The sequence below is a fragment of the Rutidosis leptorrhynchoides genome, chromosome 7 (genome assembly GCF_046630445.1).
Source record: "Rutidosis leptorrhynchoides isolate AG116_Rl617_1_P2 chromosome 7, CSIRO_AGI_Rlap_v1, whole genome shotgun sequence".
Lineage (NCBI taxonomy): Eukaryota > Viridiplantae > Streptophyta > Magnoliopsida > Asterales > Asteraceae > Rutidosis > Rutidosis leptorrhynchoides.
This window is the reverse complement of record NC_092339.1, coordinates 274626383-274651563: the sequence shown is the minus strand read 5'-3', so window position 1 is coordinate 274651563 and position 25181 is coordinate 274626383. Positions and strand designations below refer to the sequence as shown.

Genomic DNA, 25181 nt, shown 5'->3' with positions numbered 1-25181 from the left:
GAGATGTGAGATGTGGATGTTGCTGTTGCTGGATGGTGGTACTGTTTATGCTGCTGGTGCTGCTGATGCTGTCGGTACTGCTGATGGTGACGGGGCTGATGTTGATGGTTCTTGTGTAATAAGTATATCTTGTAAATCACGCACCATTCGTGTCAGGGTTTCTATCCTACCCTCTATCATTTCTGTCCACCCACTCATTTGATTCGATAGATCTTGATTATCAATTCGAAGTTCTCTAACTTCTTCTACTATTTCCCTTCGATTGTTATTCGGAAGTAGAGGTTGAATATTTTCTGAGATTGCAGTAATACGACCTTAGAGGCGGAATATTTTGGCAAAAAGGGTGAAAACAGTGTTGCGCATGGGTTCACCGGTGATTACATCGTGTTCTTCGATATTAGGTGGTAAGTTTGGGTCATGGTAGGGTTCGCCTTCTTCATTTCTCCATCGAATGAGTAAGTCTCGGACCCAGCCCCATTTTCTCCAGAAAGAAAAATAGCTAAACGGTGGAGACACTTCGGGTTCATTGACTTCGAGGTCTACTACAATACGCATCGCATAATCGCTTCTGAAACTAATGGAATCCAAACCAGGTGTAGGATCCATCTTTCACGATCAGTAAGAGAATTTTGATATGAAATGATTTTAGGATATCGGATGATATTCTAATTACATAGAATACCTATATATATAGTACAGAAGATCCCGTGAATTACGGAGGAAATTAAGGAAACGTGTCAGACAAGATTTAATGTGATGGGATATGAATTTGTCTGTACATCATCTATGCAATAATTGCAATAAGACTTGTCAAGACTGAAAATGATAAGTAGATATTTTTCGACAAATGGTGGTAAGCAAAGACTTTTGACACTACTAGGTCGAAGTCCAGACTCACTAATGCATCTAATCAACTAACGGTTAGACACACTAATGTAAGACCTGGTTCGCTAATACCACCGCTCTGATACCACCTGTGAGGACCCGTCCTTATCCACCTGGACGAAGTCATCAACATTTGGTCCCATTGCGATGATCGACTCCAAGTAATGTCCTTAAAATGAGCAAATGCACAGCGGAAGACTTAATTCGTACCTGAGAATAAACATGCTTAAAAGTGTCAACCAAAAGGTTGGTGAGTTCATAGGTTTATCATAACAATCTTTTTAATATATTAATAGTCCACAAGATTTCATAATTATAAACATAATACACTCGCAAGTGTATGTAAAGCATTCTAAGTGGTTGAGCACTTGGTAACCATACTTAACATTTAATCACGTCGCATATTCCCTTTATTATGAAATCTCACTACACCGTACCAAGTGTAATCACCGAAACGAAGTACTGTGCAACCGTTGAATACTGGTCGTCCAGTCCGGTTGGGGTTGTTAGGCCCGATAGATCTATCAACAGGATTCGCGTTTACAATACCCATGTAAATATTAGTTACCAAGCTACAGGGAAGTATGCCAGTGGTACAACTCAACGTAGAATATATTTTTAAGTACTTGTGTCTATTTCGTAAACATTTATAAAAGCAACGCATGTATTCTCAGCCCAAAAATATATATTGCAAAAGCAATTAAAAAGGGAGTAAATGAAACTCACATACTGTATTTTGTAGTAAAAATACACATGACGTCATTAAACAAGTGTAGGGTTGGTCTCGGATTCACGAACCTATATCGGTTATATATATATTAACACATATAACGAAAATCAAACGAATTTATGTATTATTAGTAAATTATTTGTTATTTTAATTATGTGTTTCCTTAATAATCTAATTAATTACATTTATTAACATTTATTATAAAAATATTAATATAGTTATGTTATATGTAGTAAATACAGGGTTTTTTTTTTTATAACAAATAGTTATTTAATAAAATAATATTGATAATAATAAATAAAAATATCTTTTTATGATAATAATAATTAGACAAATAATAATTATAATTATAATAATAATAAAAATACTAATAAAAATGATGTTAAAAATTAATAATAATAATAATGGTAAAACTAATACTACCTCATAGAAGTTGTCCTTAAAAATGCCTAAGCCCGAGTTTGAACCCGTGACCTCCCGCTAGCCCAATAACATTCCTTAACCATTCCATCGCCATTTCATTTATGTTTTAACCACTACCCTAAATCATAGTTCACATAAAATTACGATCCTAATCATCATCACATTGTTTAATCATCAACACGATACTATCATCTATATCATCATCACCGAAACTAATCATCATCATCATATTTATTATTATCATCTTTTGTGATTTTATGTATTATCACACGTAATTATTGTTATCTCCAATTATGTTAGTCATCACCATTATCATCTCATTCCTAATTATCATCCTAATCCTATACGTATCATAATCATTTGCTTTTAATCATCATCATAACTTCGTAAGTTTTAATCAGGGAATGAACATAGCTGTAGCAGCTTTCGTGATACAGGCCCAATAATAGCCCAATCAAATCATAGTCCAACAAGTAAAATCATCACGGCCCAACAATGGCTCACGGCCCAACAATGGCTCACGGCCCAACAACTAATATTGGCTTGGTGTCTTTAATAGACTTACGGTCCAAGTAGAAAAATGAGACACGGCCCACAATGAACTTCTACATCTTAATTTAGCTCGTGAACTAGAAGGGACAATCCCTTGGTCCACATAATTCTTCAATTGGCAAGTGGATACTTAAAGTAAAATATATGCGATGGTGATGATTGGATTAGTCAACCGATACAGAGAAAATAAGATATCAATTGTTCCATCACTTTATCTTGTTATCATTTTCATATCTTCCTTAATTCATCAATTATTCATCAAGACCTTGTTTTAAAGAAACATAAACATTCACAGCAATAGTTACTGTACTCGAAAAATATATGGAAGAAGGCAGCAGTTTTGTTCAAGGTTTGACGATGGTGAGGTGATGATTAAATGGAAGTGATGGGTGTTTTGAGTTTTAGCCTGTAGCAACCAAAATAAGAAATGTAACCAAAGGGTGACGGGTTACGATATGTTTAGAAGAGAGATAATGAGTTAAAGAGAGATGAAAAGAGTGACGGGTTATGGTGACTCGTTGGTGGTGTTGGGTTTCATGTTGCAGTACCCAGATGGGTGTTCGAGCTGTGCAAACGAAATACGAGCACTAGCCGAAGTGTGTAACAAATGGGTTTGTAGGGCTTGCTTCTTACGTTCAACAGGAAGTAGTAATCGAAGATTCAAAACAGATGGTTCATGGGTGTGATCAAATCATAAACATATAACAAGGTTACAACGATTTTAAAAAAAAAAATGATTGATGGAAGTCGATGGAAATGGTCACGGTGGTGGAGGTAACTTGAGTTCAATAGGAACGCAAATGTTGGACGAATGGTGATCAGTGGTTGTTTTGGGTTGGGTTTCCCCAGTTGCAATAAGGGTTGATCAAGGAAGTAATGAAGGTGGTTTAGGGTGTTTGGTTGTTAACTAGCAAAAGAAGGAGAAAAGAACTTGTTAGTTTTCCTTCATGGTTTACGACTTGAAACCGAATAGAAGGCAAAAATTTAGTTGTAGCAATTTATGATGGGGTTTCATTGATGATGGTTGTCGAATGATTGCTCAAAGGAGAAGTGGGGTATTTATGATAACAATCAAAAAGAAAAAAAAACAAATAAACGTATGAAATAGAGGATCATAAGATGATTGAGTTTGTCTTGTAGATGTGAGCTAATTGATTTAGTCACGGGCTTACAGAGTTAAAGAAGAAAAAGAGTAACGTTTGAAAGAGACTTAAAACAGATTACACATAAATATCTGTATATTATATCAATATTAATAATAATAATAATTATTATTATTATCATAATAATAGTAATATCAATAACAATGATAATAATTATTAATAATAATGGTATTAATAATATTAATAATATTATTGATAAAATATTAATAAAATAATAATAATAATAATAATAATAATGATAACTATGATAATAGTAATAATTATAAAAATGTTAATAATAATCATAATAATAATTAAAATTGTAATTTTATTACTAATAATAATAATTATAATAACATCACTTCAACAACTATATCTTAAATTGTAATTATATTTAATATATTAATATTACATATTATTAATTATTAAATTTTTTATAATTGTATATATATATATATATATATATATATATATATATATATATATATATATATATATATACACACACACACACACATATCTAATTACAAATAATTGTTCGTGAATCGACAAATCCGGTCGAAGGTCAACTGAATATATGAATCAGTTCAAAATTTTTGAGATTCAACCTAACAGACTTCACTTATCGTGTCAAAAATATTAAATCGTATTGAGAGTTTGGTTTAAAATTAGTCGAAATTTTCCGGGTCGTGACAGCATGTGTATGTGTCATCATCAAAACATATTCTTTGGTTAGTTACACTTTGGTTAATCATACTTAAGTTTATCGTTTAGTGTATTAACCCACATTCAACCAACACTTTGGAATGCAAACGATTTGGATAATCAACTTATACTAAATCTTGTGGTTCAAATACACACGTTTACTAATACACCTATGATTTCACCAACGCTTTTCGCTGACAGTTTTCTATATGTTTTTCTCAGGTCCTTGAATGCTATGTGATACATGCTTCCGCACTCTACTTTTTGATACTTGATTGGATGTCGAGTATACATGCATACATGGAGCGTCTTTTGACTTACTTTAAATTGTGTCGCATAGGTTTCATTTGTACTTTAAACGTTGTAATATAACTAGTCGTTGTACTACTTTTGTAAACTTGAAACATCCATACATTTGAAATGAATGCGACATATTTTGGTCAAACGTTGTTTTAAAGACTTATGACCACGTGAACGTGACCTAAGTAGACGGCGCTGTCAATGACGATTTTGTCGGGTCGCTACACACATCTTGTTTCGAGGTTAATATATTAAGCTCGATTTAGGCTCGTTTTGAACTTAATATATTAAGCCCGAGTTCGGTTCATTTTACATTACAAAAGCTCTAACTCAACTCGAATTCAAATTATTTATATATGGAATTGTTATTTTTTACATAATTATATTTATATTTTATATTCTTTATTACTACAAAATAATAATAACAAATTAACGTTTATAAATGAAATGTTCGTTTCGACTCACGAGCTCGTTCGAGCTCTATAAGGTCATTTAAGCTCGAGTCTAATCGAGCTTGTAACGAGTCGAGCGTGTTAAGAGCGAAGCTGACCGGCTCCTGAGCAGCTGTGCTCGTTATTTACCATTCTCAGGGGCTTAAAACGTATAATTCGCTCACTGTTATGTGATGCAGTTAGAGCATGAAACAATATTCAACAACCGAATTAGCAAATCGAATAAGCAGAGCACTAATCACCGCATCAAATCAAACCTTCCCACCCTTAACATGGACTCCGGTACTCGAACAAACCCTCCACGGAATCGGTTGTCGCAACTCGCTCAACTCACAACTCGTTTCCCGAGTTATCGACCCGTTTCTCATCCATCACCACTCACTAGCACTCGGTTTCTTCAATTGGGCCTCACAACAACCAGGTTTTACTCACACTTCATTCTCGTATCAATCCATACTCAAATCCCTTTCCTTTTCCCGCCAATTCACAGCTGTTGATAGACTTATGAAACAAATCAAAAGTTACAAAATTGAACTTCATCCTTCTGTGTATCGGTTAATTATCATGTCGTATTTAGCCAGTCGAAAGGCGGTGAATGCGTTTTATGTGTTTAGTGATGTTAGATTATTGATTTATGATATTGGTGGTGATACTTGTAATGCTTTACTTGCTGCATTGGCGTCTGCTGGAAATATTGATTATGCACACCAGGTGTTCGATGAAATGCATGCAAGAGGTGTTAGGCTGAGTACGCTTGGGTTTGGTGTGTTTTTGTGGAGGATTTGCGGGACATGTGAGTTGGATAAAATTTTGAGTTTGATAGATGATGTGAAAAGGCAAGAGGCCGGTGTGAATGGGTCGATTATCGCGATTTTGGTTGTTCACGGGTTGTGTTTGGCGGGTCGAGTGCAGGATGCTATGTACTTGTTGGGTGAGTTAAGGAAAAGAGATTGTAAACCTGATTTTATGGCGTATAGAGTAGTTGCCGAAGCGTTAAGAGAAAACGGGTGCGTGGTTGATGTGGAAAACGTATTGAAGATGAAAAGAAAACGTGGAGTGGCACCTAGGGTTAGTGATTATAGAGATTTTATATTGCAGTTGATTTCAGAGAGACTAATTTGTGAAGCGAAAGATTTGGGTGAAGTTATTGTGAGTGGAAATTTCCCGATTGATGATGATGTTCTTAATGCATTGATAGGATCGGTTTCTGCAGATGATCCTTGTTCTGCATTGATGTTCTTGAAATTCTTGGTTTCAAAAGAGAGTTTTCCCACTCCTCTCACTTTGAACAATTTGAGTAAAAATTTGTGTAAGCATAAAAAACATGATGAATTGGTAAAAAGTTTCGAGCTTTTATCTGCCAAAGAGTATTTTGTAGATATTGAAAGATATAAAGTAATGGTTCTGTTCTTTTGCAAGGCAGGTAAAGTAAAAGAAGCTTATGAGATGCTTCAGGAGATGAAGAAAAAAGGGTTGGGCCCAGATATTGAATGTTATAATTATGTAATGGAGGCTTGTTGTAAAGAAGATATGATCCGTCCTGCTAAACGGTTGTGGGATGAGATGTTTGCGAATGGGTGTGAAGCTAATTTGAAGACGTATAACATTTTAATATTGAAATTATTAGAAATTGGACAGTTGAATGAGGGTTACACTATATTTTGTCATATGTTGGAGAGAGGGATAGAACCTGAATTATCGATGTATGTGTTTCTGATTAAAGGGCTTTGTGAAGAAAAACAAGTTGAAACTGCTCTTGAAGTTTTTAAAAAGTCTCTTGAACAAGATGTGAAGATTGCACAGACTATAATGGGGAAATTTATTGTTTTTCTTTGTAGAGAAGGTATGTTTTGAATTCATGAGCTTATGCAACAGTAACAAATGTCCTTATGTAAAAAAAACATATAGAAAATAGAGTTGGTAAAACGCATGGGTTGGGTAATGGTAAGGGGCTGTTTATGGATGGTTCATGTTAGGTTGACCCAAAACATTATTTTGGACATTTCTCAATAGTAATTTTCTAAGGCTGTCGTTAACGTGCATAAAATATTTGTACAAAAGCATAACTGTCAATCAAAAGTGTATAATAACCGCCATGTACTATCCATTTATGCACGTTAACGACAACGCTTAGGGCTCTTGTTAGAAAATCCCTCTTTAGAAACTTCTATTTGACACATTAGAGATAAACCATAGGGATGTTAAAAAAACCCGTACCCTATGGGTGAACCCGAAACCCGACACTTTTGAGTCGTGTTTGGACCCGGGTATTTGGGTCGGGTATGATGATGGTTTTAAATTTTTTTCTGGGATCATGTCTAGGTACGGGTTTAGATACAAACCTGCATACCCGACCCGATGGGGATTTCAGTTTTCAATAATAAACTTTAATAATAATAATATAACCTACATTGTGATATTATATTATAGTTCGATAATTATATATAGTCATTTCGATTTAGTACTCATTTTAATAGCATTATTATTGAAATAAAAATAGAAATATGTGAATGGTGAATGAGAATTACTAACAAAGAGGATATTTAATACCGGCCCGAAAGTTAGTAAGTAAATGGGGATCCCCGTTTACTTGTGGGAAACCAGATAACCCGGCAGTTAGTAAGTAAATGGGCACCCGACGGGTATGGGTACGGGTTGGGGACAAGGTTTCTTAATCGGGTTCGGATCCGGGTTACTTGGACCCGACCCGATGCCATCCCAATAAACCACAACCCAAATGTGTACATCTATAAGTAAATGGTCGAAATAAATTGATCTATTCTATAGAAAGGGAAGTGTCAATCTAAAGTAGTTATTTGGTTGCAGGTCAATTTAGGGTTGCATCAGATTTGGTTCATGATTACACATCTACATTCAATTCAGAGTCACATATGATGTTGCTAAAATGTCTTGCTGATGCTGGGGAGATTGATGTTGCTATTGAACACATGACAAAGGTCGGGCAATTGTCACCTTCAATGTTGCATGAGCTTCGTGTTGAACTTTTGTCATCACTTTCATCTTCATCAAAATCACAGAAGATTTTAGAGTTAGTTCGAGTGATTGACTCCCTCTACCAGAATCATGTAGTCTCAAAGACAGACTCGTCATGAAAGGATAAACCAAGTAAGATTGGCTGATAATATCTTATTTATTGTCAATGAACATTCTTTACTTCCGTCTATCTTGTTTATCCTTAGAATTTTTTTTTCTAGGTAACGATTGGATAAACACTCATGTTCAAACCGATGTAACTAAACCGAATTATCAATAGAAGTACAATAGAGTTCAACTATTAATTCTGTAATGTTTTGTAAAACTGTTTTAACCTTCTACCAGCTGTCATGTTCAAGTTAAGAACATTAAGGTTAGTTTTAAAAAATAGTTATAACTTTAACTTTAGTTTTTTTGGTTATGTACTTCTTTATCTTTCATTATCATTTTGAATTTTTTTATTGCTAGTTCATTCTCTATTATTTTAGCTTAAGGTTATGTTTATTGGAGCTTTTTGAATCTTTTAGCTTTTATGAAAAGGTTAATATTTAATAAAAACTCTCTTTGGTTAAAGAATCTTAAAACATTTTGACGGGAAAAATATAAAAGCTAAAAGTTACTAGAAGTAGCGTTTAGCTTTTAGCTTATAGTTTTTTGTCATTTTACTCTTTATTAAACAGATTCATACTAAAATATATTTAAAAAGTTACTAGCTAAAAGCTACTAACAATAAGCTAAAACCTACAAGCTAATTTTCCCAGGCATACCCTAAGCTTTTGATGATATATATATGAGTTTCAAAGGGCAACTTAAAACACACACACACACACACAAATGTTGGCTGTTTTTTAGGGTTGGTAAGATATTTACGCTCACCATAATTGTACATTAAATATTTGTACACTACCAGTACATAATGTACACTTATACGGAGTATTAGATGTATCAAATAAAATAGTGGAAACAATTTGAGCCCTAGAAGACCGGCGACGAAGGGCGTTTCTCTACCGGCGGGACCAAACGCTTTTTTCTCCCCAATTTGACACTCAATCGCTCAATATGAAACCTAATCATAACTTTGTGTGGAAGATTGGCAACCTTAATCAATCACAGAAATCAAACCCCATCATCGATTTAGAGAAGATAACAGCCTCTTTTTTTGTTACAAACTTTCCAAATCATGTTGACAGCAAAGCCCTTTGGAAGATCTTTGAACCTATGGGAAAAATAGCTGATGCTTTCATACCTTCAAAGCTTGCAAAAACTGGCAAGCGGTTTGGTTTTGTGCGATTCCTTGGAATCAAAGACGTGGATACTTTTGCAAGATCATTATCAAACATTTGGATCGGTAATTACCACGTCTATGTGACACCTGCTAGATCTAATCGGGTTAATTCAGTCACTAATCGTAACGTGAAACAGCAAGTCTCCGCAAACCATATAGCTAGAGTAAATGTTTCCCAAGCAGCTTTTTTCCCTACTCCGGCCGAATCTATGAAGATCAACTCCGAGTCATCTGAAGCGAAGGCCAATCCCGTAGCACACACTTCACATTCTTCATCCTCAAACAAGAAGATCTCTTTACAGGAAGAGGATCTTGTTTCTTTTGAAGACGGTTCAAAAGCTTTGTTAGTAAAGGTACGATCTCTTGATACTCTTGGTAGCCTGTATAGAATTTGTAAAAGTGAAGGGTTCTATGACATTGCCATCAATCACGTTGGAGGTTTCTGGGCTTGGTTACAGTTTAATGATGCTGAAACGTGTTCCTCTTTTGAAAACAATGATAATCTTAAGCCTTTGTTTAGCTGCATAAAGACTCCCTGTAGTAACTTTGTCATCGATGAACGAGTTATTTGGATACAAATTCAAGGTCTTCCTGCTGTTGCTTGGGGACCATGTGCATATAAAAAGATTGCTTCTGTCTTTGGTAAGTTCATTTATGCGGATATTAATCCTTCTAGACCCATGTGTATTGGACGTGTTTGTATTGCTACTACGAGCCGAGATACGCTTGTGGAAGATGTTGAAGTTAGCTTAAGAGGAACCACTTTTTTAGCTCATGTGAATGAGGTTGCCTCCTGGTCTTTAAACATCTCAGACGACATTTCTGAAACATCATCTGATGATGATGAAAGTGTTGATGTGAATATCTTTGATGACGAGGTAATTCGTAACGTAGAGGTAGAGGTCAATCATTCTGATCCTTCAGTGCAAGATTCTTTTAAGGAGTCGAAGGAAAACTCTTCAGATCGTAATGTTGATGAAGCCCCTTTTGTTCCAGAATCTCCTTTGAATAATAGTCAATCGGATCGTTGTGACGTGCAATCACCCCTTGCACCACACTCTTCATCTACTGGTACTATTTCCCCTGCTTCTTACATTAAAAAGGATTACCATGGTATCTCCATCTTACATGAAATGTCCAGATTAGTAGCAATCGGCGATACCTTGGGTTACGATGTTAAAGGTTGTGAAAGAAATATTTCAAGATTCATTAATCGTATTGGTGAAGATATTGTGGATCAATGAATGTTCTCTCTTTGAACATTCGCGGAACGAAGACTAGAGGAAAATGCGAGTGGGTGAAAGAAATTTGTTTTAAGAATAATGTCTCTTTTTTTGCACTTCAAGAAACGAAAATGATTAGACTTGAAATTTTCCGTATCAAGTCTATGTGGGGTAATTACCAATTTGATTTCGCGTGTAGTCTTGCTCGTGGTAGATCGGGCGGGTTACTTTCCGTTTGGGATCGCAACTCTTTTCGCAAAGAACAAATTTGGTGTCATCATAGTTACATTATTGTCAAAGGTTTCTGGAAAAAGTATACTGAACCTTATTTTATGGTAAACATTTATGGTCCTCAAAACTCGGAAGATAAGTCGTTGCTTTGGTGCTCTCTTCATGATTTTATTCGAAACCATGTTGGTAGATTTATTCTTTTTGGTGATCTAAATGAGGTTAGATGTGAAGCTGAAAGATATGGTTCTATCTTCAACAGAAATGATGCGGATACTTTCAACACTTTTTTGAATAATACATCCCTGATCGACCTTCCTCTTTGTGGTCGATCTTTCACATATATGAACACTCCTGGTACAAAGATGAGTAAACTAGACCGCTTTCTATTGTCTCCAAATGTCTTGGATGATCATCCGGACGTTCGTGTTACTGTCCTTGATAGACGTTTGTCAGATCACTGTCCTTTATTGCTTCATGTTTTGAAAACAGATTTCGGACCGACTCCTTTCAAGTTTTTTAAATCTTGGTTACTTAAACCTAATGCGGATAATGTCATAATTGAGGCTTTAGACTCTTACGCAGGTTTACCAATTCACTTGAAACTGAAGAATCTAAAAAATAACATCAAAGAATGGGTTGCAGGTTGTCGATCTAATGATCTCTCAAGGCTAAAGGAGATTGATTTGCTTATAAAAGAGATCGAGGATAAACTTGACAATCATTCGGTTACTGAAGAGGAGAGGCTAAATCGCTTGTCTCTTGTAAAAGAAAGGCATGTAATATTAAAAGCTAGAGACTTGGACATTTCTCAGAAAGCGCGTACTAAGTGGGATCTTGAAGGTGATGAGAATTCAGGCTTCTTTCACTCGATTCTTAAACGTAAAAGACATACTCATTCCGTCCAGGGTATCATGGTTAATGGAATCTGGATTACTGATCCAAACGACATTAAAAACGCTTTTCTCTTGTTTTTCAAATCAAAGTTTCAATCCAAAATTACTCATGTTCCTTTGCACAATCTAAAAGGAGCTTCGGTCCTATCTGAATCAGAGCGCGATGGGTTAGAGACCCCGATCACTCTCGAAGAAATTAAAGAGGCCGTCTGGAATTGTGGTAGTGATAAATCTCCAGGGCCGGATGGTTATTCTTTCTCTTTCATCAAACATTTTTGGGAAATTCTCAAGAATGATATCTTCAATTTTGTAGATGATTTCATGAAATCTGGTTATTTACCTCACGGTTCTAACTCCTCGTTTATTACGTTAATCCCAAAGGTTGATAACCCGGTAAATGTCAAAGATTATCGTCCCATCTCATTAATAAGCGCCACGTACAAGATTGTGGCAAAGATTCTTGCAAATAGGCTCGCTAAGGTTATCGACCATGTTATTAGTAGTGAGCAAACTGCGTTCATTAAGGGCAGACAAATCCTCGATGGCCCTCTAATTCTTAGTGAAGTCATTGATTGGATTAAAAAAAAAAAAAAAAGCTATTGGTTTTTAAAGTTGACTTTGAAAAGGCTTTTGATTCGGTTGATTGGAGATATCTTGATTTCATGCTTGGTCAACTTGGTTTTGGAGTTAAGTGGAGATCTTGGATTAAGGCGTGTTTATCCTCCGCTAGAACTTCTATCTTGGTTAATGGAAGTCCTACTTCGGAATTTTCGATTACAAGCTGTTTAAGGCAGGGTGACCCGTTATCGCCATTTCTCTTTATTATTGTCATGGAAGGCTTACATCTAACCATGAAAAGTGCGGCCTCAAACAACCTGATAAAGGGGGTTACCATCGGTAATCTTAATATTTCTCATTTTCTTTTTGCAGATGATGTTGCCATTGTTTCTGAATGGAATTCCCAAGACTTAGATAATATTCTAATGGTGCTCGAATATTTCCACCTTGTCTCGGGCATGAGAATTAATTTACAAAAATCGAAACTGTATGGGATAGGTGTTGAGATGGACCAAGTCGATCTCATGGCGTCTAGATGTGGATGTGAAGCTGGTAATACACCATTCAAATTTCTTGGTCTTCTGATTGGCTCCAACCCTAATCGAAGGGCTCATTGGCAACACCTGACTGATAAATTTGACTCCAAACTCTCTTTATGGGCTGCTAACCTTCTTTCGATTGGAGGTAGATATACATTGATCAAATCTGTTTTGGGTAGCCTTGGTATTTACTACTTATCTTTGTTTCGTGCTCCTATTTCCATCATCAAATCTCTTGAAAAAAAGCGTGCACGATTCTTTTGGGGAGGCTGTAAAGAAAAGAGAAAGATGGCGTGGATAAAATGGGAGCAAACGATAGCTTCTCTTGAAAACGGAGGTCTCGGCATTGGTAGTATCCTATCCTTTAACCTTTCGCTTCTTTTGAAATGGAAATGGCGTCTGGTTCGTTGTACTAGCTCTCTTTGGGCTCGTACGCTTGTTGCTATCCATGGTATTAAGGCGGGTTTTGGAAATCGTGGTTGTAAAACTTCAGGGGTCTGGAGTAACATTGTTGCTTCTATTAAATCTCTTCATGATTCAGGAAATATTCCAGAAGATACTCTTCATCTAAAGCTCGGAAATGGTCGCAATACCAAATTTTGGAAGGACAAATGGTTGGGAAACTTCACTCTTGAAAGTAAGTTTAATCGTTTATACCGTCTTGACAACAATCCGGATTGCTTGATATGCGAAAGACTAAGCGTGGATAACGGATGGAACTGGGACTGGTCTCGAAACCCTCCAACTTCGGCAAAACTTCATGACTTATTAACAGATCTGAGTTCGGTCTCTCTTAGCAACACTGACGACACATGGTTCTGGAATCTAGGAAATGATGGAAATTTTCACGTTTCGGATGCCCGCAAGCTGCTAGACGACCTTCATCTCCCGACATCTAGCTATCATACTCGTTGGTCCAAATTTATTCCCTTGAAGATTAATATTTTCATATGGCGTTTAATTTTGGATCGTCTTCCTTCTAGAATAAATCTTGCCTTTAAAGGATTCGATATCAATACTATTATTTGCCCCATATGTAGTGTTGGTGGAGATTCAAGGGATCATACTTTTATCTTTTGTTATGTTGCCAACTCAATTTGGAGACGAATCAGACTTTGGACGGCCATTCCTTGGCCTGATCCATTCATCACTGTTGAAGATTTCTTTATCTGGATGGACTCGTTAAATGGTTCCTTGTCTAAAAAGACTCGCATTTATAGCATTGTAGCTGCTACTTTTTGGTGGTTATGGAGATTTAGAAACGATACACTTCATGAAAACGGCAATATTAAAGAAAGAGACTTATTTGACAACATAAGATTATCGTCCTTCGCATGGCTTCAAGCTAGATCCAAATTTGCTCCCGCGTGGACCTCTTGGCTTTGTAATCCGTTATAATCTTCTTCTTTTGTTTCTTCTTTGTAATTCTTTTGTTTTTTCTTGTTTCGTTGCATTTACTTTCGCATTATTTGTATTGTTTCTTTGTTTTTGGCTTTAGCATCTTGCTAGCCTCTTAATATATTGTTGCTGTTCGAAAAAAAATAGTGGAAATATTAATAACCATAACAAATGGATGTCCAAATTTCCATCGTAAAAGTAATTGGAAAGTTGAGCTAGTTGATTGCTCGGTCAAGTTGGATGAATCCCGGACAAGCTAAAGGAACGAACCATACCCTGACCCAAATTAACTTTGTAATTCGAAATTGAATGGTTATGACAACGTACAAACCGAAAAGAAAAATTGTTTGACTGGCAAATCCGCCCCAAACCGACCCAGAACACCCATAACTCGTGACACTCTAATGATGCTCGGTTATAGTTTAGTAAAGATTTTAAGTGAGTTCGCTTGGACTTCTTGGGTTCATTTCAAATCTTGAATCAGAATTTTGCAAGTGTGAAAGCTGTTTGGTAGGGTAGTAACTAGTAAGGGCATACTACATTGACCTAAAAATACTATCTGTCAAGTAAAACCAAAAAAAAAAAGACTAAAAATTCATCAGTGACAGAAAGCAGCCAACATTTTACCCAAAGTAACAAGCAAAAACCTTTCATTACTTGTACACATCCAGCCAAAATACATTCACATGTTTTTGTTTCATTACTTCACTATCTATCCATAACTCTTCAATGCTATTCTTCACAACCATCATCACCACCACAAACACTTGTTGCCATTTGCTTAGCATTTAGGATAAATTTACTTCCATGGAATCACATACGCTTTTCGCCGTCTTTTCGTTGCTAATCACAGTCTCAATGTCTGTACAAGTTGAGGCTTCGAAACACATGAATCCTCGTATCTCGGTCGTTGGCGTTGTCTACTGTGATGCATGTTCCAACAGCTCTTTCTCCACCCACAGCTACTTCTTACCAGGTTACAACATATCCAGTAACCAAACACATTTTTTATTATATGTGGAGTATACTTGCATATTACATAAGAGTTGAAAAGTTCGATGGAGTTATAAGATCAAGCTCATTATTTGTGCTCAAGCTCATAACTTTATAAACGCCTAGGGGTTAACGCCTAGGGGTGTAAACAAGCCGAGTCGATTTCGTGCTCGATTCAAAATTTAAAGAGCTCAAGCTCAGCTTACTTTGAGCCTAATATATTAAGTTAGAGCTCGGCGCGTTTAATTTTATATAAGCTCGAGCTCGAGCTCCGCTCGTTTGATATTATAATATATACTTCCTCTGATCAAAGACGAAAATACATTTTAAGAAAAAATACACGTTACATATAATTTTTTGTTAACTTTCCACTTTTCCCGTCTTACTCCTTACATTTAACGTATCTTTTTGTCCTCCATAATAAAGTGGGGTATTTATCACATCCTTCTTATCCATTAATGAAAGTTAAAATTAATTTAAGACATTCCAATATTGAAGAGTGGACAATGTAGGAGTAATAGTTATAGTTATTACAATTACAATAGTTATTATTATTATATTAGTATATAATAATTGTATTGTATAATGTAGTATATCAAATAATACTAATTAATATACATAAATTAAAGGCTCTTTTAGGTTCGGGAGCTTGTTAAAGCTTGATATAAGAAGCTATAGCTCGTTTACTAAACGATTCTCAAAATACGTTCAAACTCGACTCAAGCCAGTGGCAATTTCTAGTATCAAAACTCAAAGGGGTCATATACAAATCGAGTGGTACTTTGTAAATTTTTTTTTTTTTTTTTTTTTAAGAAATGATCATTTACTTCAATAAAATCGTTAATTTTAAAATTGTACGGCGTTTGATATTTAAATTTAGTGGTGTCCTATTCAATCTGAGTATTATTTTGTAATAAAATTTTTAATTATTGGGGTTCGTTGATCCCACCCCACATAACCTAAGTTCGCCACTGACTCGAACTCATTTAAACTCGGCTAGAATAAACCCAAGTAGCTCAAGAGCAACTCAGACTACAATTAGTTTCCAGCCCTAACACCTAACAAACCCATCCACACATACACAACTTATGTGTATCATCTTATCATGTTTTGAAATATAAATGTGTGAATACAACAGGGGCAGAGGTAAGGATAGATTGCAAGTTTAAAATAGCATCTCCAAGAACAGCAGAGCAGATATCGTTTTCGGTAAATAGGACTACCAACAGATATGGAGTGTACAAGCTTGATATACCATCTGTTGATGGGATTAATTGTGCAAAAGAAGCTGAATTTCTCAACAACTGTAGAGCTACTTTGATTAGAAGCACTTCAACTGCATGCAATGTTCCTGCATTTATAACCACTTCTAATGAATTCTCTGTTAAATCAAAACAAGCTAATCTTTGTATTTATAGTCTTTATGCTTTAAGTTTTAGACCTTCTAAGAAAGATCTTGCACTTTGTGGGAAGTAGCAGTTTACGCCTTGTAACCGTTGGATTCAACTTTCGTATTTATTAGCACTCTACTTCGCTTAGCTTCTACACGATACTAAGGTGGTGTTTGTTTTTCCGTTTGCAGATCTTATTATATCTTATGTATGCATGCTCACATACGTTTTTGCTGCAGACTGTTTTTTTTTCTGAAGATATAAGACAAAATAATCTCTTATTCTGTCTGCAAACTCGCAAACTTGCAAACTTAGAAATGTGCTTCTTAGTGTTGCATACAGTTTTAAAGTTATTTTACAGACATAAAAACAATCTTCGTTATTCAACAGACTTTTAATCCACATCTTCTACATGATCTGAAGATCTTCAGACAAAAATAACTTAAAAAACAAAAACACCTAAATTTATAGTAGTTCGGTAGTTGTACATGTTACAAATACCAAAAACCCTGCCAAAACTAAAAACGGGTAAACAGATCAAGTATTCTATGTTCCAGTTACTCAAGACGGGGAAGGGGCAGTATTTCTAATTATTATTATATGTATACGGCTTAATCAGGCATAACTTTTTCCGACTTTTTTCTCTGTCCACCCTCAAAATATACTGTTTTAGTGGGGTTTGAATTTGTGTCATGTTGAAACTGATTACTTGCTTATTCCTAAAGGATATAAGCACTACCATGATTTCATTTTTCATAATGTTTTGACACTGACGCTTTGACCACATCTTTTACTACCAAAATATAATAGCAAAAACTAATATTTCAAAATTACCAATTCCAATCTACTTTGGCAAGCCTCATAATTCAGTGTATACAGCATTTGTACCAACATCAAATGTGCAAAACTCTACCATCTAAGCATCTCTTTTATATCATCTATGGTACACCTTACATGGGCTTATTAGTCATTTCACTGACTAGACGTAGGTGCCATCGTTTGACTAGAGAACCCACCTTCCATTTGAAAACTCTGATAACCAGTTGGTGGTGTAGACAAAGCATACGAACCACCACCATTGATTTGCGGGACGACATTGGGATGGCCCACAAAAGGCGCTGGTAGTTGTTGATTTGTAATGTAACCATACGGTACTGTCGCAGCAGTTTGCACGAAAGGGGACACCGAGTATGCTTGCAGCGGGGGCAATGACGGTTGTTGATCATGGGATGAATCTGACGATTGAGAATTTTGATCGTTCTCAATCTTGGCTCTCTTTTCAGGCGGTTGATTAACTGTATTGTTGCTTATAACGCCCCCAGATGCTAGTGATGAGAGGACGTATGATAGCATTTCAGCTGAAGATGTGGATGCAGTTAGCTTTTCTGCAACTGCAGCTGCTGCAGATTTAGTAGTTTCGTTGGGTTGGTTGGAAATAGGAACTAATCGTGCGTACATTGCTGGTGCAGATTGGTCTCCGCTTCCAGGAATGTAACTGTGAGCTTTCGGGGTGTTGATGGTGCTAACGGGATTCAACAATTTCCTGCATAAAGTATCGGCATTTTCTGATTGGGTACGTGCTGCCTGAAACATGAAAACAATGAGAGAACGATTAAATACATCCAAAAGTAGTTGTGAATTGACGGTTTTGCCCATTAAATATGAAATTTGATCCCAAACTTGGAGATGCACTTGGACTGGTCCAAGGCCTGGTAGTCATATGATAACATGGTTCTTTTATTACTAAATGTGGTCTGATTACAACCGACCCAACACCCGAATACTGGGGGCCATTTAGGACTGAAAATTCAACCCGTACCAGTGTTGTAAAGCTCGGCCAACTCGGCCGAGTTCTCGGTTTGGATCACCAACCGAGTTTTCAGTACCCAACTCGGTCAATTACTTGGTCAGCGGCTGAGTTTCTCGACCAACTCAGGGAGTTCTCGGCTAACTCGGTAAAAAATCGGCAACTCGGAAAAAACTCGGAAACTCGGTCAAAAACTCGGCAAATTGGTCAAAGTCTATTAGAATTTTAGAATTAGAATTTATATTACAACATATATATTTATATTAAAAAAACTAAAAACGTCAACGTAAGTCATCATCCGAGTTCTTCCCGAGTTTCCCCCGAGTTGCCGATAAGTCCCCAAAAATTTCCGACCGAGTTCTGAGTTCTCCAAGCTTGACTGTAACTATAAGCAAAGCGAATAGGCTCTATCTTACAATACAATTAACTGAATATACAGATAAGTATAGTAGATAATGATGGTAACTTACAATACTATTAGGATCAAAAGTTATGGGTTATGATATGTAAAGATAAAAACATATACTGTATAATGATACTTTAATCTGTTGCAAGTTCTTTAACAAAATAACACACTTGCTTTGAAATCCAATGGTCCCAATCATTAATCAGACTTTGACCGAAATAATTCTTATTTTAACTTATGGTTTAAAATATGTGGACCCAAGATAGGTACAAGTGTTTTGAGACCTATTACGGGCCAGGCCAATGCCTTAACTCTTTATGCATCTCTGGTTAAATTAAACTCATTAATTACCAAAACAATTTCCATTCAGAAAAAACGACGTACCTTAAGTTCATTACGAACTTCACGTAACTTCACTTCCTGACAACACAAACATTCCTCTTTTAAAAGCAGCATAAATGTCAAATGAAAATTATAAAATAAAATAAAATAAAAAGTTCTAAATATTATACTACAATGGCAGAGAATCGGGATTAAACCTGCTCTTGAAGAGCCTCGCGTAGATTACAAACAAGATTAATTCTTGAAGATTCAGCAGCTGAAAGTTGCTGAATACAGTCCCTTAATGTAGCATGATGTCCCTTGAGCTCTTCCAAAATACCCGATCCATTCACTTGTGCTGAATATTTCCCGTTGCGAGATGAAAACAAAATCGTGTAATTACACTTTGTTACTTCTAACTTATTAACAGAAATTCAACAAAATTTATTTTATCACAAGAGATATAAACACAGGTTATAAATGAATGATCACATGCTCCCATCGTGCATGCATGTGTGGACATATAAAAAAAAGACACATGAACACGGACACCAGGATAATAGTCATAGGAGATATAAATTCTTAAAAAATAGCAATTTATATTTATATTATTTTTTGCCATGAAGAGAGTATAGAAAATGATTATACTTTTTGCTATCCATAGTTAACAAAATGCATAAGGGGACTGAGGGTTACACAAGTTTAAAAGTAATAAACTGATACAAATATATCAAGAGGGTTGCAGAACTCGGAATTACTTGGTCAAACTTAGTCAAACTAGGTCAAACTCGGCCAAAGCTCGGGAATGGTCGGAAAATCGGTCAAAACTCAGCCAAAACTCGGGATTACTTGGAAAATCGGTCAAAGTCAAACTTGGTCAACATCCGGATACTCCTCGAGTTGCCGAGTACTGCCTAAAAAGTCTCGATCGAGTACTCCCGAGTAAATGATTTTTGCAACCTTGAAGAGAAAGGAAAGGAAATGATACGGGATCAACAATACTTATAATCATGTATGCAAGAAATAGTAACCATGTATGTACCAGATTTAATATCACTTCCAATGTCCTTCTCAACTTTTACAATGCAGCTAATAGTGTTTTTACATTTGTTGATCATAAGATCTTCATCGTGTTGACCACCATATATAGCTTGATATCCAGAAACTATCTTCTCCAAGGCATTTCCAGCAGACTGAGAATGAAAACATTCAACTTCAACCATTAGAGATAACAATAGTTACACAAAAACAGAGAAGAGAAATGTGATTTACCAATTTTACCCCTGAATGTTTCTCATTCCTGTTACTTGTTTCTACATGCCTGCCAACAAGTTCTTTCTTAAGAATCTCGCCTTGAGAGCCAAAAACTTTTCTTTCTTCCCATATATTGACCTGCATTTATGCAAATGAGAATCTGGTTAAATCAAATATTAGTAACGATTACCGTGAAAATGTGTAGATTGGTTACTTGAAATAGGTATAATGAATAACATAGCATGTTAAGAAGATAGTAATTTAAACCAACAATATGCTAGACAAAATATATGATTTGGATTTTTAAAATATAAAATATACAAACAAAAGTCTAGATGGGAAAGGGTTATTTCGAGAAAGGGCACAAAAGATAGAATTAGATTCTACTATTTTCTTACATCAACTTTTAATGTGACATTTTAAGAACTAAATTTCTCAGTAACATTTTGACTAACAAAGTAAGAGGGTCAATGCACAAACTGTATCTTTAAAGCAATATGTTTGTGAGAACATTTAGCTATATTATATCGAATAATTAATTATGAGAACTGATTTTTCTAGTATCTTATCTAATCCATAAGGTCACAGATAAAAACGTATGAATAAATGTATAGAATTACAATGTAAACACTAATGTTCAGCTAGTAAAGTAAAGAAAGGTGGCTTAGTATTAAATTTTCATAACTGGATCAAAACAGGCTTTGTCAAAGTTACAACATACAAATAAATGTGAAATATATTTACGAAATCAGTAAACATTAACGATATGATCATAATACATACACAAATGAACATTACATCTAAAATTTATTCAACATGAGCATCAAGTTGAACCAGCATACCAAACGTAACGCAGCCTTTCTTCCAGATTCATCTTTGCTATCAATTACATCATGAAGTGCATCTGAAAGAACCTTCCAGAATTCATCAACAAATTCTGAACCTTTACGCCTACTATTCTGCAATATATCATTTGCAAGATACAGAAAAGCTAGACGTTGATCGCGTGGGGAACAATGAAATTGTGTAGCCCATGTTTCAACCACTTGTTTTGCATTATTCATATGAAAAATACACCAGTGTGACAGAGCTATAACATATCTCATTAAGGATCACATATACAGTTTCATTCCATGCAGTGCACATCATCTAGCTAATGCAATTCTAAGATAAAAGATGCAGCAAAGAATACCAGAAGACACATAAGGAAACATTTGTGAAACCATGCACCACAGATTATACCAGAATTAACGTAACATTTAATATTAGATCTGTTTACAACTAAATAATCGTCTAGATGTAATTATTTCCCTTTACTTTCCTTATATAATCGGCTTAAACTAAATTGATTTCCACACTTTTGTACTAAATTGGTTTAAAATTAACGCCCATCGCCCCACTCACTATCCACATAAAATCACATGGTAATGAAAACATATAATGCACTTAAAACAATGGTTTACCATCTCTTTGCAACCATCATCTACTTTACTCATTTAAAAGTTGCATCAACTAGTAGTACTGTATGTTTTTATAACATCAAATGATTTAAACCAATATACAATCTGATATAAAAAAAAAAACTATTATCTTCCCAATGTTTGCACAAGGACGAGGACGACTTGTACGACATGTTCTTGAGCGGAAATACTACCGCGTCAGTTACAATAACTGACACATTGCACAGAAATTATGATACCAATAGACTAGTGTGAAGCATTATGAATATAATTTTATTTTTTGATAAAAAAAATTAGAAATACAAAAAGAAAAAATAAAAACTGTTCGCTACAAAAGCTTTACCTATAGATATAGATATATATCAAAGAATTATATTCATGACAATTATGTAAATTAAAACATGTATAATTGGCTGATTGCATAAAAGTATCTACATCTAAATTTTAGTTTATAGGATACTCTCAATGCTCTGTTGTGAACTATTGAGCTTGGCCAGCTTCTCCACCAAAATTTGTGAATTAAATGTACTCCCCATTCTTTTGCTGACAGGTCTCTTTCCAACTAATACCAATTCTAGTATACAAAAATTAATAAATATTGATTTATTCATGAAATTTAGATGAATATTCAAACAAATACATAATCCGTAGCAAATAAAACCTAACGAGAGATACAAAATTGGCATATACTTTGGCTAAATTGTTACAGTTGAAGCCCTAACTGAAGCGTGAGTATGAGGAACACAACAATAGCAAATAATTTGAAATGCGAGAATATTAGAAAAGAAGTAAAGAACAGACCTGATTGATTAAGAAGAAGAATAATAAAAACGTTGGTGAAGGAATTTAGGGATTTGAAAGGTGAAATTGGGGAAGTTGATTCAAAGAAACCGTTTTAGACTGAACCTGAAAAGTCGAAACATGGGTGAAGAGGTTTTTGTGGATGCTTGAAATACAGAGTAATTTACAGAAATAGTCCTTATTGTTTACCCTAAATTTCACATATGGGGAGAATAGGGGAGGTGATCCTCACACACCACTTTTTAATCCATCTACATTCAACTTACTATTATACCCTTAATTATACTTAGAATAATAATATAACTTCAACTCCCTAAGGGTATAAATGTGAATTTATGACACAAAAATGTAGATGGATCAAAAAGTGGTGTATGAGAATCACCTCCCATATATTTATACTAAATTCTTTACCTAATGGTGATTTTTAGTAACCGTGTTATACAATTCCGATAAATCATACCCAAGGTTGCAAAATTCGCTAATCACTATTCGGAATTAATTGGTCAAATTTAGAAGAAGTAATCGGCATTTCAGAAATTAATCGAACTGTATTTTTTATATATTTAAATACTATGTTTAAAAATTCGATTTTGACCGACTTTGATCAACAAATTTGATTTTCACCCACTAATCGACGTTAACCGATTAATGAAACAGATTTTGGAATAATGGAACGGACTGTTCTTAAAAAGGAGTGATCGTGTGTGTGTGTGTGTGTGTATATATATATATATATATATATATATATATATATATATATATATATATATATATATATATATATATATATATATATATATAAGAGATGGGCATGTTCAAATGAGAACCACAAAAAAAAAAGTGAGAACTGCGAGAACTTTTTAATTACATGGTTTCAATGCATTTATACTCAACAAATTACATATAGATGTTATTTAATACTCATGTCATTGGCAAACAAATGTTCACAACCACAATTTACATGTTCAATTGTGAATTATATGGAATATTCGCATGTTCACAAACACATATGTACATGTTAACAAGAAATTATATATTTCATTATATAGTTAAATTATAGGTTTTTTCAAAGTATTTTTTTTCAAGCTTACTCTTCATCAACATTTATATGTGATTCAACCTACTCACATATGAAAAATCTTGCCATAAAAAATAAATAGGGTAGCGTAATCCTTATAAATAAACATTGGTTATCCTTATACGAAAGCAATGATGTCAAAAAACTCTTTTTTGCTCATTTTTTGTTGCTCGTTTTTCACCAAAAGAAGCAATGATGTGCTATAAAAGCAATGATGTTAAGCACTCTTGCTATTTCTAAGGATCCAGATAAAACTTTCCATATGAGAGAACCCAGAGAACCAAAGTAGAAACAAAAGCGCTCTTGTGAGAACGATGAATATGAATTCAATTCATCAATCCAATGCGTTTTAGATGACAATATCAACATGAAAGTTGCTTAAATGTTGCATCTAATGCTTGTCAATCGTCATTATAACCAGTGTTGTAAATCTCCTTATTTCTCCCAGAGATCTCTCCGAGATCTCATTTTTGGAAGGCAGCCGAGACGAGATGTCCATCTCCCGAGATTTCTCGATCAACGGGGTCAAACTTGGTCAAAGCCACGATTTATAGGATTTTCTTGCTCATTTCTTGAATTTTCTTGTAAAATCTAGTAATTTCTAGGATTGTCTCGCTCATTTCTCAGATTTTCTTGTAAAATCTCAAAAAAGTGTATATAAATATACATATATTTATTTATATGTATATACTTATATTAGAAAAAACTATAAAGTCAACAAAAGTCAATGTCCGAGATCTCCCCGAGATTATTCCGAGATGACGAGATCTCCCCAAAAATGTCCAAACGTGATCTCTCTGAGATCCGAGTTCTCCAACCTTGATAATAACCTAAAAACATCATATAGATTCCGAATTTGAATTATGAAGAAATTGTTAATTTTTTACCCAATCTTTGACTCACGAATTCGAGTTTAAATCTATGAATTAGAACTTGAAACTTTGCAAATAGATTCACAAGATGAATTCTAATAAATCTGCGTTTTTACTTTGCGTTACACGGCCTGACCAAGTTGGCTAGCACACAGATGGTCACATTTCACACAGCCTGCCATGATTTTTGTCACACGGCCAGTGTGCTCGGTCAAGGCTAGCACATGGCTGCCTCACACGGCCAGGGCACACGGTCTGCCCACAAAAAGTATGGTCGTGTACACGGCTCACCCATCTGTCATTTAGTATAAATAGGTCCATTTGTATCACATTTCAACATACACTTCATACTTCTCACTACACACTTCTCAAGTCTATCTTAGAATACTTTCGAGGCCTTATCACCTCTGAGAGGGAAATTTAGTACCCGGAGGTGAACGCCGAAGATCGTATTAGGAACTGCCTAGAGGTTGAAGTTGTGACTTTTG

General features: G+C 35.1%; 3 protein-coding genes across 5 annotated transcripts; 2 read left to right on the top strand and 1 right to left on the bottom strand.

Annotated features, from left to right (window-relative positions):
• The first annotated feature begins 5359 nt into the window (after nucleotides 1-5359).
• LOC139858092 (pentatricopeptide repeat-containing protein At5g14080) lies at nucleotides 5360-8529 on the top strand. 2 transcript variants are annotated; one of them, XM_071846946.1, is made up of 3 exons: nucleotides 5360-7032; nucleotides 8016-8315; nucleotides 8405-8529. In XM_071846946.1, exons 1-2 carry the CDS (start codon nucleotides 5376-5378, stop codon nucleotides 8300-8302), a joined length of 1944 nt encoding a protein of 647 aa, XP_071703047.1. In that variant the 5' UTR covers nucleotides 5360-5375; the 3' UTR covers nucleotides 8303-8315; nucleotides 8405-8529. The 2 variants fall into 2 exon arrangements, with proteins under 2 accessions (XP_071703047.1, XP_071703046.1); XM_071846945.1 differs by having other exon boundaries at nucleotides 8016-8523.
• Nucleotides 8530-15010: 6481 nt separating this feature from the next.
• On the top strand, nucleotides 15011-16879 carry LOC139858546 (uncharacterized). Its single transcript, XM_071847381.1, has 2 exons — nucleotides 15011-15286; nucleotides 16442-16879. Exons 1-2 carry the CDS (start codon nucleotides 15118-15120, stop codon nucleotides 16777-16779), a joined length of 507 nt encoding a protein of 168 aa, XP_071703482.1. The 5' UTR covers nucleotides 15011-15117; the 3' UTR covers nucleotides 16780-16879.
• Nucleotides 16880-17502: 623 nt separating this feature from the next.
• On the bottom strand, nucleotides 17503-22837 carry LOC139858242 (uncharacterized). Of its 2 annotated transcripts, none has more exons than XM_071847105.1 (8): nucleotides 22744-22837; nucleotides 22403-22516; nucleotides 21325-21572; nucleotides 20501-20620; nucleotides 20271-20421; nucleotides 19447-19586; nucleotides 19292-19327; nucleotides 17503-18278 (listed from the first exon to the last, which is right to left on the bottom strand). In XM_071847105.1, exons 2-8 carry the CDS (start codon nucleotides 22476-22478, stop codon nucleotides 17667-17669), a joined length of 1383 nt encoding a protein of 460 aa, XP_071703206.1. In that variant the 5' UTR covers nucleotides 22479-22516; nucleotides 22744-22837; the 3' UTR covers nucleotides 17503-17666. The 2 variants fall into 2 exon arrangements, with proteins under 2 accessions (XP_071703206.1, XP_071703207.1); XM_071847106.1 differs by having other exon boundaries at nucleotides 20510-20620.
• Nucleotides 22838-25181: the final 2344 nt, after the last annotated feature.